The sequence below is a fragment of the Castor canadensis genome, chromosome 6 (genome assembly GCF_047511655.1).
Source record: "Castor canadensis chromosome 6, mCasCan1.hap1v2, whole genome shotgun sequence".
Taxonomy (NCBI): domain Eukaryota; kingdom Metazoa; phylum Chordata; class Mammalia; order Rodentia; family Castoridae; genus Castor; species Castor canadensis.
In genome coordinates this window covers 33,369,415-33,382,923 of record NC_133391.1, presented here as the reverse complement: position 1 = coordinate 33,382,923, position 13,509 = coordinate 33,369,415, and the positions used below count along the sequence as shown (strand labels likewise).

The 13,509-nt window shown below is 33.6% G+C and overlaps 1 protein-coding gene across 2 annotated transcripts; it reads left to right on the top strand.

The window, feature by feature from the left end:
* The first annotated feature begins 39 nt into the window (after window positions 1–39).
* LOC141424040 (killer cell lectin-like receptor subfamily E member 1) lies at window positions 40–12,740 on the top strand. 2 transcript variants are annotated; one of them, XM_074076065.1, is made up of 7 exons: window positions 40–411; window positions 1,829–2,009; window positions 4,055–4,159; window positions 4,481–4,519; window positions 5,163–5,311; window positions 6,378–6,478; window positions 8,451–12,740. In XM_074076065.1, exons 2-7 carry the CDS (start codon window positions 1,829–1,831, stop codon window positions 8,593–8,595), a joined length of 720 nt encoding a protein of 239 aa, XP_073932166.1. In that variant the 5' UTR covers window positions 40–411; the 3' UTR covers window positions 8,596–12,740. The 2 variants fall into 2 exon arrangements, with proteins under 2 accessions (XP_073932166.1, XP_073932167.1); XM_074076066.1 differs by lacking the exon at window positions 40–411 and having other exon boundaries at window positions 422–2,009.
* Window positions 12,741–13,509: the final 769 nt, after the last annotated feature.

Sequence of the window (13,509 nt, the reverse complement as noted above, 5' to 3'; positions counted from 1 at the left end):
GCCTTGTATGCACATATGAATAATAAAAGAAAAATGAAAAAAAAAAAAAAAGAAAAAAAAAAAAGATTTCATCTTACAAATGTTTTCCTGTTGTTTACAACGTCCATCATTTACCATGGTTTCAAATGCAATTCGTTACCTTACCTGAGATCCAAGCAATGTTCTCACCCATTTTGTGGGTGCTAAAGGAAAACATAAAAAAATAGATGAAGGAGTTTCTGTTGACATTATGAAATATGACCTAGCAACCACTTTTTCAACCCTGGCGGTCAGATTGCTCTCACATCAATCAAGCACTTTTTCTTCCAGGGTTTACCATTTCCAATTCTGCTCAATTTACCAGGTCTGACTCTTTGTTTCTTGCACATTAAACTTTTACCACAAGTTTCTGGAATTTCCTCTTTACTTCAGGTATGTTTAGCCCTTTCTGGCTCAATAATAATTTTCTGTCTCCAAACTTTTGGAACCTATGATTAATAGAAAACTTGTGGGATGTCAGGCTGTCTCTTTTGTTAGACATTTTTAATTAAAAAAAAGCATTAACTGTAATATACCTTGACTTCATGATATCACAGTTTTGCTTTATTTGAATCTTTTACTCCTAATGTTTGCTGAATATCTAGTAATCTTTCATAATAAAATGTCTCTTGAAAGCTGAGTTAGGTGTTTTTAAGTCTGACAAAGAATTGACTTTGTCCTGATCAGTGTTTTGCCAGCTCTGATGCCAATATTAACAAACCCAACAAAAATTTCTTCAAACTTTGAGTTTTAGATATTTGGATACTTAGTTTGTCTTGATTATTTGCTTTTTAATAATAATGAGAATATATAGAGTATGGAAAAGGGCTAGCAAGTCAAGATTTTATGCATGAATGGGATATGATTTTATTTAAATACAAAAAAGATAAACATATGAAATGCTTGCCATAGTCATTAATTATGGAGTGCCTTAGGAAAATAATGAAATGTAAATATTAACCCCATGTTTAATCATAAATGGTGCAGTGCTTCCTCAGAAGCACAGGTATTAATAAGCATAGCACTTGGATTTCTAATAGAATATGCAGAAAATATTTTTCATGTTCATCTTCAAGATGTAAACTGCAATGATGGTCAAGAGGGATAGGTGTAGAAGTTTTGGAGATGAACTCATTCTAGATATATAATTAATTAATTTAGTTTTGTTTTTGGCAGTGTTGGAGGTTGAATTTAGGGCTTCATTCTCGGAGGGGAGGTGTTCTACTCCTGAGTCACTCTGTAAACCCTTAAACTCTTTACTAAAGATAATTATTCCTTTTTTGGCTTTTTTGATATTGGAGTTTGAACTCAGGGCCTGTCATTGCTAGGCATCTATAACTTAAGCCACACTCCCAGGCCCAAACAATAGTTACTGTCCTATAAAAACTGATTAAGCTGGGCATGGTAGTATGTGCCTTTAACCTGAGAAATTGGGAGGCAAAGGCAGAAAGATCAGGAGTTTGAGGAAGTTGGGGCTACACAGGGAGAACCTGTCTCAAGGTGACTGTGGTAGAGCATGTGCCTTGCATGCAAAAGGCCCTGGATTTAATCCTCAGCACTGCAATTAAAAAAAATTGGTTAAACAGCTATGAGCTCTTCCAGGGTTATTTTATTTCCTTTTATTTACATTCTTGGTGGTATATGTTCACTTTTATGATACTTTAGAGTGTTGAGAATATGCATCCAGAAAGTAATAATCAAACACAAATTTTCAAAAATTATTGCTTCACCTGTTTTTACTATAATATGCTTCCTTAAATTACAGAATGATATTTGTGCTCTTTATCCCACAATTTTTTCCTTTACAAAGATGAGTGAGGAGTTCATAACTCTTATTACACTAAATGAGAGCTCGCAAAAAAAGCACACAACCAGGAATGACATGATGAATACATTTAATTCAAATGAATTACCATTCATCAAGGAGAAACAGAAACACCTCAAATGTCACAAAAAGCACAAAAACACAGCAGAAGATATCCCTGGTGAAGGTAAATATTGCATTCAATAAACATGTAGGGAATGTTTAAAATTATCTATTGCCACTGTGCTGGTCAACAGAGAGCTGCAAGATATAGCATAAAGTTTTATTCTGAGTCTAGTTAGAATACATACAAAGTGGACTATCAATTAAATTGAGAGTGTGACAGAGGTCAAATGGTTAATATCATAATAAATTAATTTTAGACATTTCATTGCTGAAGTGAGAGTTGCTTTTATATTTGAATGGAAGGATAAAATTTGAGTAGTGAGAAAAGTTGGGAATTAATTCCCTTTCTACAGAATTTTAGGGGCCAAAGTATGGAAAAATAGTACTGGATACAGCTGCTTCAGAGGACTGAAATTAGGACAGCTGTTCTGGGGTCCTAAGAATTTTCTTGTATGAAAATTAAACATGCACTGGACTGATGGATTTTGGGGCCAGAGTGTAGCATACAGAAGACATTGGTGTCTTCAATATCACTGCTTCCTACTAACAAAAGATGAATATATTTCTTTCAAATATTGTATTCAAACTGGATGTCAGCAGACATAAAATTAAGCTCCAGGTAAGGTTTAATTTGGTTAATGTAATGTAAAGTTGCAGGTTATAGCTTGTGCCTAGACCTTTGTGTATGGTTGCTACTGACTTGTCCTTTCCAGAATTCATAATTTAGAAAAGTGACAAGGGCTTTGAGGTTGGCAGGTTATAGTTTTGAAATGTCAGAGGCCACTTTTACAGCTTGCTCTCAAAACTAATTTATTGGTTCAACTAAGCCCATTTGGCCAGGCTGAGTCCAACCTGCCTCATCCTCAGTTCTCCAAAGGTGGTTATTCTCTGTGAAGAGTATTTGGGATTGAGAAAGAAGAAAGTGAAGTGACCCAGCAAGAGATTCAAGTACTTTAAAACCTAAGGAGATTATAATCCAAGAAAAAGTCAAAGAAATAAAACTCAAGCCTTTGACACTCTCCCCCTTCCCTTTAGAAATTTTTGTTTTAGTTTTTTGGACTTTAGCATTTCCCAGAAGGGGAAAGGAGTGGGGAATATTTGGAAAAGAATGCTAATAGCAAAAAAATGGGACCAAGAATAAAATAATTATGAAACGCCACTGATAAGCCTTGAATTTGAAAGTCTAGAAGTAAATCAGCACCAAGTTGCTTGACATCCTTCATCACTGGCAGAAAGACAGACAGTAGAATTCACTCAGTCAAATCTAAGTGTTAACCAGGCAGATGTAATGAAAAGAAAGCAGTCAGTGGAGACTGTCTCTCAATCTTCTGTGTCTTCATTCCTGGATTTTATCCTTGCATGACACATAGTAAACCTTGATATATGTTCATTGAGTTAAGGAAAAGACAGAGAAAGTGTGGAAGGAAAAAAAAAGAATATATTATTATATTTGTTTGACTCCCTAATTTTGAATGTAGTCACTTTTACTTTTTGTATAGGAAGAGCCTAAGTGAATCCTTTCCAGTTTTGTTTTTTGCTGGTTTTCCCACCTTAGAGAGAAGGGGGATAATAGAGTAGGCTTTGGAGGCAGGTTTCAGAATTATGGACTCAGTTCTGTCAATGATTGTATGATGCCAAACAAACAGTTTTTATGACCATCATTTTTGGTATAAATTATGAATCATTTGCTCATGTTCTTAGCTTATTTTTCCATTATTTGTGTTTCTTGTATTGGTAACTTAGCACTGTTTGATATTATAGATTTTAAATGTTTCCATGAAATCATCCAGGTACTTAATATCAGTTTTCCATGTGCCCTTTACTAAATATATATGAATATATAAATCTATATACACAAATGTATAATATAAAATGTGTGTATATATATATATATATATATACACACATTTTGTTTTTCAGGCATTTTTAGTAAAATATCATTTACTTTTAAAATTGAGTATAAATACTTCACAGGCTTATTATAAGAATCAAGACTAAACAAGTATTTGAATACATTGTTGGATGAAAAATGTTCCATAAACATTCACTTTATTTGTAATGAAACCCTCTGATTTTGATTCTGCTTTTGGTTCTGTTTTTTCTCAGGTAATTCCTCACATTTTCCTTGGAGATTCATTGCTACTGTGCTTGGTGTCATTTGCTTTCTCCTGATGGCTGCTGCCATCACTGTGGCTATTTTTACTGCAAATTGTGAGTAATTATAGAGTCTGTCTTATAACTCATCCTCCATTGGGACATTATTCATGTCCTGGACTGTGATTAGCAGTGCTGAGTTTCACAGAAACTTATTTAAAAGTCCTCCTTGGCTGTGGATGTAGCTTGGTGGTAGAGCACTTGCTTCACATATGGGAGTCCTTGAGTTTAATCCTCAGAACCACAGGAAGTTTTTCCTTATTTCTGTTTTATTTTGTATAATTGCTGGTTGGTTCATATGGACCATAACCATTTATTACTTCATTTTGATGTGTCAGTTAAAGGAAAATCTAATTATGATGTTGATCATTTTTATAGCATCTCCAAAAAGACTCTCTGCTATAATCCAGCAAAAAGGTAGGCAATGATTTTATGGCCTGACTTCTTACACCGATTTAATCAGAAAAAGTACACTTAATATTTATTATTTGTACCAACTCCATAAACATAACCTTTCCAGGCAAGGAACTTCAGTATGTGCTACAGAAGTTATAAAATATGGCCCCAGACATTAAATAACTTATATTCATATAATGGTGGAGGTTTGTATATAACTAATTGTAAGTTCATTTTAGAAATTCTTGTAAGATCCCATAGGCTTGTAGGGGAATAGAATTAATGTAAGAACAAATTTAGGAAATGAGGAGTTTATATTGGAAAGGAAATTTTCAACAGAAAATTAATCTAAGGGTGATGTAAGGTGGCTGTGTTCCAGCATCTGAATGCTATAACAACATCAAAGTAAGAAAATCATTTTGCTACTTAGATGAATAGAACTTAGAAGACTCATGTCCTATAATGTACTAAGCTAGCACCAAGCTCAGAGAAATGTGAAAACAAATGTTTGCATTTCCAATTCATATTTTTTGTTGTCTTTATATTGTATTACAGTAATGTTATAAAATGTACTTCTATATGCAAGGTGTATTTTTAACAAATAATAAATAAAATTAGAATTTGTGAGCCTCTTCATTGCAATGATACAGAAATCTTTTTCTAGGACCTCATTATCAACCTTGTCCAAAGAACTGGGTCTGGTTCAGATGCAGTTGTTATTACTTCTCCAAGGAAGAGTTAACGTGGAGGGAGAGTCAACATACCTGCTCATCTCTAGATTCTAGTCTTCTAAAGATAAACAGAGAGGAGATGGTAAGCTGTTACCAACTGACTGCCATAGTGATATGTGAGTACATATAGTTGATTAACTGGATTAATCAAAGACATCATTTACCTTTGCCTAAGTTCTGTACTAGACTAATGGCTGAAGGATAAAAATAGATTATATTTCTGTTTCAGTTTTCACGTGCAAAAGAGAAAATAGGTTATATATTGTGTAAAGAGAGGGAAGTGTTTTACAGTAATATTTGATATTCTCTTCATGACAGAATGCATAAATAATGAATTCAGATAGAAATAGTTATGCCTAGGAATATCTCAGTCAGAGATAAAATCACCTTGTGTAGCCCAGAACCAAGCTGGTATAGGCTTCGTGATCCAAAAGCTGGTATCATTATGTGATCAGTGCATCAGAATGTAGACTACGTGAGAAAATGGGGGAGTTTTTCCTAACTCCAACTATGTGCATCAACATCAAATTAAAGCCTAGTGCCAGTAGCTCACACCTGTAATCATAGCTGCTTGGGAGGCTGAAGTAAGGAGACTCACAGTTTGAGGCCAGCTTGGGAAAATAGTTCACAAGACCCCATCTCCAAAATAACCAGAGCAAAATGAGCTGGAGTTGTGGCTCAAGTAGTAGAGCACCTGCTTTACAAGCACACAGCTGTGATTTCAAACACCAGTTCCACCAAAACAAAACAACAACAAAAATTAAAGTGCCCACTGTGTGAGCTCTCCTAATCAAGGAGATTGTCTTTATTAGGCACCTGAGAGGAGACACTGGGGGTAAAATTACCCTCTAAGGACATCATAAGGGGTTTAACTTTAAAAAATATAACTCGCATTTGCCCCAAACCAGCGCTGTTTTTTTTACTAGCATTTATTTATTTACTCATTTATTTATTTCTAAATCTCCCATGAGAGCAAGAAATTTGTCTTTTTCATTGGCACCTACAATAGTCTTATACCAATGATTGCATAAGTGGTTGTGTGAACTGGAGGAATGAAATAAGTATGCATATGAGGGTGAAAGTTTAAAAGTATTTCTGTGCAGCTGGTGAGAAGCTAATGAGAGCTTTATGTGTTTCCTTACTACCAGAATTTCTTCTCTTTGAAAACTTTCTTTTGGATTGGAATCTACAATAACAATACTGGCAAGCAGTGGCTTTGGGAAAATGATTTGGCTCTGCCCTCTGATATGTAAGTATCTACCTGACATTATGTTCTTAGTTTAATTACTACGTTTGCCAAAGTAACATGAATAAAGATTACATTACCAGGACTCTGTAGTTAACTTGAAGTTAAGTATTATGATACCTGCCGCATTACTGTTCTTGTTCAGAATTGCTTTGGCTCTCTAGGGTCTTTTCTGCTTCCAAATGAACTTCAGTATTGATTTTTCTATTTCTGAAAAAAATGACAACTGGAATTTTGATGAGGATGGCATTGAATCTGTAGAGTGCTTTTGGTAGTGTGGCCATTTTCACAATACAAATTCTGCCAGTCCATGAACACAGAAGGTCTTTCCATCTTCTAGTATCTTCTTCAATTTCTTTCTTCAGTGTTTTATGATTTTCATTGTAGGGGTCTTTTGCCTCCAAAAGTTTGTTTATTCCTAGTTAATTTTTGAGGCTATTGTGAGTGGGATTGTTTCCTGATTTTCTTCTCAGACTTTTTGCTATTTCTATAAAGGAAAGCTACTTATTTTTACAGGTTGATTTTGTATCTTGCCTAAAGTACTTATCAGATCTAAAAGGGTTTCTTTTGGTGGAGTGTTTTGGGTCTTTGAAGTATAGGATCATATCATCTGCAAATAGGTATAATTTGACTTTCCTTTCATAGTCGCATCCCTTTTCTTTCTTTCCCTTTGCTTATTGCGCAAGCTAAGAATTCAAGCACCAAATTGAATGAGATTGGAGAGCAATGACACACTTCTCTCTTTTCTGACTTTTAATTTTTTGACATTTAATTTTATGTTGACTACATGTTCATCAAATATCTTTATTATGCTCACTTCTCAGGGCCTTTATAATGAAAAGATATAAAAATTTTTCAAAGGCATTTCTTGAATCTATCTAGATGATTATGTAAATCTTTCCTTTATTCTGTTCATGTACTGTTTTACATTTTAAATTTCCATATGTGGAACCATTCTTGCATACCTGAAATGAAACCCACTTGCTCATTTTAATGTGTTGTTGAATTGACTTTGTGAGAATTTTGTTGAGAAGTTTGAATTTATATTAACTGAGGAAATTGGTGTACAATTTTTCATTTCTCATGTCCTTTTCCAGTTTTGGTGTCAGGGTAATACTGGCTTCCTAAAATGAGTTGGGGACTGTTCTTTCCCTTTCTATTCTATGGAAGAATTTGAGGAGCATTAGTGTTAGTTCTTCCTTAAAAGTTTGGTAGAATTTGGCAATCTTGCTTCCCCTGGGATTTCTTTTTTTAGGAGATTGTTTATTACTACTTCAATCTGATTGATCATTATAGATCTGTTTACATAGTTTATATCATCTTGGTTTAATTTTGGTGGGTTTTATACATTTAGAACATTATCCATTTCTTTAAAATTTTCCAGTTTTTTTGAATATAAGTTTTCAAACCTTCCTTATTGATCCTCTGGATTTCAGAGGTTTCTGTTAGTCTCTTTTTCTTCTTTACTTTTATTAGTTTATAGGTTTTTGTTTGTTTGTGTTTTGTGGTTTGTTTGATGTTCTTGGAGGCGTCACATACACTAGGTAGGTGGCCTACCATTGAGCTGTTTTCCCAGCCCTACTCACAGGGCTTTTATATGTATTTATTTATTTTTGGCAGCACTGGGGTTTGAACTTACAGCCCCACGCTTGTTAGGCAGGTGCTCTACCACTTGAGCCACTCCACCAGTCCTGCTTGTTTTCTGTTTTTATTTATCTCTCCACTTTTACAGCCAATGATAAATGACAGGCTTTCTTAGATTCTTTAGTTGAAATATTAATTGCTGTTTAAAATTCTATAGCCTAATACTTTCAGTTTACTAACACTTATCTGTAAGGAAGTGATAGATGTTATATTGCATTATATTAATTATATATGTTACATTTTATGAGTTCACATATATAAAATGAAATTTCTATATTCTCTGGGGTTTGAGTGATAAAATCTCATAAGTATGATTTTTTTTTGGTTTTAGAGTTTCTTTTTTTGAACTTCAGAAGAAACAAGGCTGCCTATCTTACAAATCAAGAGGCACTTATTTAATAGAAAAGTGTGAAACTAAACAGCCATACATTTGTAAGAATCACCATATATATCCTATGAAGTCACAAGAGACATGAAAATTAAAATTTTCTCACCCCATGTCTTGGCTACTTTTTTATTTTATAAAGAAAATGTTCCAAATTTACATCCGTGGTTTAATAAAAATAAAGTCATACAAATATCATTCCATAAAGTATTCCATAATTTTGGTGTGCAGATGTAGTTTGATTTTACATGATTTTAATGAATTAACAGTGTGATGATGTTTTGTAGACTATACTTATTAACATGCATTTTTGAAGCTGTTGCAACAAATCATTTCTAAATGAAGCAATGAGATAGGCTCAATGGGGTAAGATTAGACTGTTGGATACTAAAGAGCCTGTGCTCTGTGAGGTTGTATTCTTGTAGCTGCCCATTTTTCATTGTGTGTGTGTGTGTGTGTACATGTGTACAGTCTAGAAAATGTTAAAAATAATTGTTAAGGAAAGACACGTGGATATTATACTATAAGAAAAGTGAATTCTGTGACCACACAAAGAACAGAGTGCTTTCATAAACTTAGAAAATTAGTTTTATGCTTGATTACAAAACAAATGTCCAACTTATTATACAATTCACTTCCCTTGAGACAACTAATTAGAGACATAGTTGCAATTCAGATTGTGATACAAAACGACTTTGGTTTAAAATCTCCATTGCTAATTTTCAGTTCTTTTTATTGTGTTTTCTGTTAGTATTTTTAGAAAATCAGAAAGAAACATTCATTAAAGTATTGATTTTATTTAAGCCATTCCAAAAGTTTTAGAATTGCTGAAACAATAAGGACAGCAATCTGAGATTCCTCTGCACTTAGTTCTCTTACCCTATATGGTTTCAATACATACCAATATTATAGCAACCAGCCTTCTCTGTTTATTCCACAAGACAGTGTAAAATTATAAACAAAGACTAAGAATCATATTTTATCAGTGTATCTATTTTACTCTAGCAGAAACAATGTGATTATGACAGAAACATTACTATGTTTAGACTCAGTGCCAAGTCCATGCCTGGGGTTCTACACTTTTCTAAATAGGTCCCTTCCCATATGGTCTTTCTAATCAAAAAAGCAAACCAGTAGTATCTTTCTGTAGTTTATCCTCCAACCTAACATGTATCTTCATGGAGATTTTTAAAGAAGAGTTTTCTTACAATAGCAATATATGTATGTAAGTTTATCAATACAGAGCATTTATGGTGATGAAATCACTCTTGTGGATAGAAAAACACTATTATCCATTTCCCAACTGCTATAGGAGCATTATTGTCAAAAAGTCCATATAGCAAAGGATAATTTGTCTTGTAGTAGATAATTAATTTTATTCCAGAGTTGTCAATACCCAGTAGCCTGTAATGTCTTTTCTAAATCTGTAAGAAGAGCAGATGACCACTTTGTGTTTATAAGCTATAAAATCATAAGAAAAGTAAATTATTACAACTACCATTTATAACAATAAAACAATTCTCCCCAAGTTTTATACATTTTTACTATTATAAAATTTGAGGATTGTGATTAAATATAAGCAATAAATTCTTTTGAGGCTTGGTAAAAAACAGTAACTTTGGCAGAGAAAGTTATCTATAATAAAATAAGATGAAATGTTCAAGAATTCTCTGTAGCTAGGCACTGGTGGCTCACGCCTATAATCCTAGCTAAGTGGGAGGCTGAGATCTGGAGGATTGCTGTTAGAGACCAATAAGGGCAAATAATTTGCAAGACCTCATCTCCAAAATAACTAGAGGAAAATGGACTGGAGGTGTGGCTCAAGTGATAGCGCACCTGCTTTGTAAATCCAAATCCCTGAGTTCAACCCTAGTCACACCAAAATTAAAAAAAAAAAAAAGAATTCCATAAAACATCCAGAAGAAAAAGAGGCTGATTTCCATGAAAACTAAATGAGCTGAGTTTATATGTGTTTATGTTTATTTAATATGATACTAGTCATTATCATCTTCAATAGCAATATCTAGTAGGCTCTAAAATTGTATCTTTTATAGTTATGTAATTATTTCTAACACTACAGCATGTGTACTATAATATGTCTTGTAAAATACTGATGAATGATTTTATCTGAGGCATATAATGATGTTTTACAGATTACTCTGATTGCACATTGCTCAAATATATAATTGAATTATTGGTATAAACTCTCACAGATATCATATGTAACTTGTAAATATTTTACACAAATATCCCTGATGTATATACCAACATTACCATAGGAAAGAGAGACTGAAAAGCTGATGAACCACAGAAATAAAGTTACTCAGGTCTCCTCTTTACATTGTGAAAATTCTGCAACAGGAACTATGGACCAATTTTGTAACAAACACATGGATACCCACCACGTAGCTTATACCATTAATATTTTATCTTTTTTCCCTCCCATCTTTCCTCCCTCCCTTCCTCTTCCTTCTTTTTTTCTTTCTTTCCAGTATTGGATTTGAACTCAGGGCTTTGTACTTGTCAGGTAGGTACTTTACCATTTGACCTATGCCTCCAGCCCTTTTTGTTCTGGTTATTTTGGAGATAGAGTCTTGCTTTTTGCCCAGGTCAGCCTGGACCCGGATCCTCTTATTTTTAGATACATGCAGTAACTAGGATAATAGGCATGTGCCACCATGATGTCCTGCTTTTTTAAATTCAGATGAGGGGGAGCTCATGAAGGTTTTTTTTTTTTTTTTTCATGGACTGGCCTGGAACTGCAATTCTCCTGCATAGCTGGGATGACAGACACACTACAGCAGCCAGTTAGTAGTTGAGATAAGGGTCTTGTTAACTTTTTGTCTGGGTTGGCTTCAAACTGCCATTCCCCTGATCTCAGCCTCCTAAGAAGCTAGGATTACAGGTGTGAGCCACCAGTGCCTGGCTTTGTGATTCATTCTTGATATTATGCATGATGTTCAGATTCAGGGATAAAGCTATATTAAGTGCTTTTGTTTCCCTTAGCAGGTTAGCATTTTATTTTTGGTGCTTTAGAACAATGATGGCAGTCCTGCTTCCAAGTTAGTATTTGAAGATATGATTTAATTTGCTATCTAAAATACCTGAGACTTAGACTTCTACTAAAGGATTTTAAATAAGGACCTATGTACTTCTACTTGGACATTATACTTTAACATTAAATTGTACCTATTTAAAGACATAGTGAGGAAATACTATGTATAAAGAAATAATCACTGATCTATTCTTGCTTGATTTCTCTATTTTTTTAACTTTGTTGTATATCATTTCTGCTTCATGCTAACTATGTTTCTTATTACCCTAGATACAATAACATTTTCTTATTTAAAACACATTGGGTCAACAAATGCTTGTAAAGATGTAGGGAAAAAGAACCCTCATGCACTCTTGGTGGAAGGTAAACTAGTGCAAACACTGTAGAAATCAGTATAGAGGTTCATCAAGAAGCTAAAAATAACCCTGCTTTATGATCTGGTCATACTACTCTTAGGCATATATCCTGAGGAGTGTAAATCAATGAGAGACAAGGAGACATCTGTATATCCATGTTCATGGCATCACTATATACAACAGCCAAGCTGTAGAATCAACCTAAGTGTACAACACAGATTAATGGATAAAGAAAATGTGATTGATACAGTGGAATGTTATTCAGCTATGAAGAACAAAGTTTTGTCCTTTGTAGGAAAATGCATGGAACTGGAGATCATAATTTTTTTGGAATCTAGTTCCAAAATGACAACAATTACAATGAAAATAGGACATAAAGAGGATTATGGGGGGTTGAAATCAGTGAGAGGGAAGAAAGGGAGAAGACATGGTACCAGAAGGTGAAGAGGTTCAAAGAATATTACAGGTATGTGTATGAAGATAATATAATAAAAAAACAAACATTGTTTGAAAATGGGGAGGAAGAGAGACTAAGGGAATATAATAGAGGTTGAACGTATTTGCAGTACACTGTACATATCTGAAATTTTCATAATGCAGCTCCCTTTTACTATTAATATGTTTTTAGAAAAGATGTTTGTTTAATCATTTAAATAAGCATTTGTGTAAATGTTGCAATGTCCCCACTGTAAAACAATATGCTAATAATAAAAAATTAACAAAAACACTTTTGGTTTAATCATTCCAGAATGTATACACATTAGCATATTGCATTGTATTCATTATATAGGCAATTGTTATCTATCAATTAGAAATAAAATAATAAATGAGATAATGTAAAGTATTTAAAAATACAAACAACTTAATTTCTATTTGTAAAATAAGGTCTTAAGACTGTATTCATTCTAAAATTGACATTTAATGACAGGGCCTTGTTATTGATTGCTAAGAATGGTTTGATCCTTTAATACATATATGTAAACCAAGGAGGTTTTATTAATCCCTCATTTCAATAATACTTTGCCATTTGTCGTCTTTCTGTTCATCTAATGTGAACTGTTTTTATGCCTCTTAAATCTTTCTATTCACTGGTGCTAAAGATTCAATAGAAACTCAGAAGGTCAAGAATTTCTTTCTCTAGGAGTGCAATGTTTTTTCTAGTCATATTTATATAAATATTAACCACAAAAATTTCTTCATGGCATTATTGAAATCTTTCCTACCAAAACTTATGTTCTTTTCTAATGTCAGAAACAATGACAGGCACCATGATCAATTTTTACATAGTATTCTTTTTTTAAAATTGTGCTGAGTAGGGTTCATTTACAGAAGTTCTTACAATGTATCAAATATATCATACTTGCATTCACCCCCTCCCCCAATTTGTATTATTCTCTCCCAATTCATGCACAGTATTCTTTTTCTTTTTCCTCCCCTACTCTTTTTGTGGCATTAGAGTTTGAACTCCTGGCTTTGCACTTGCCAGGCAGGTGCTCTACCTCTTGAGCCATACCTCCAGTCCTGCATGGCATTCTTTAATATTTCCATCAAGATAGTGTAAAGATCATTGCTTTTGGCAGTACTGTGATTTGAT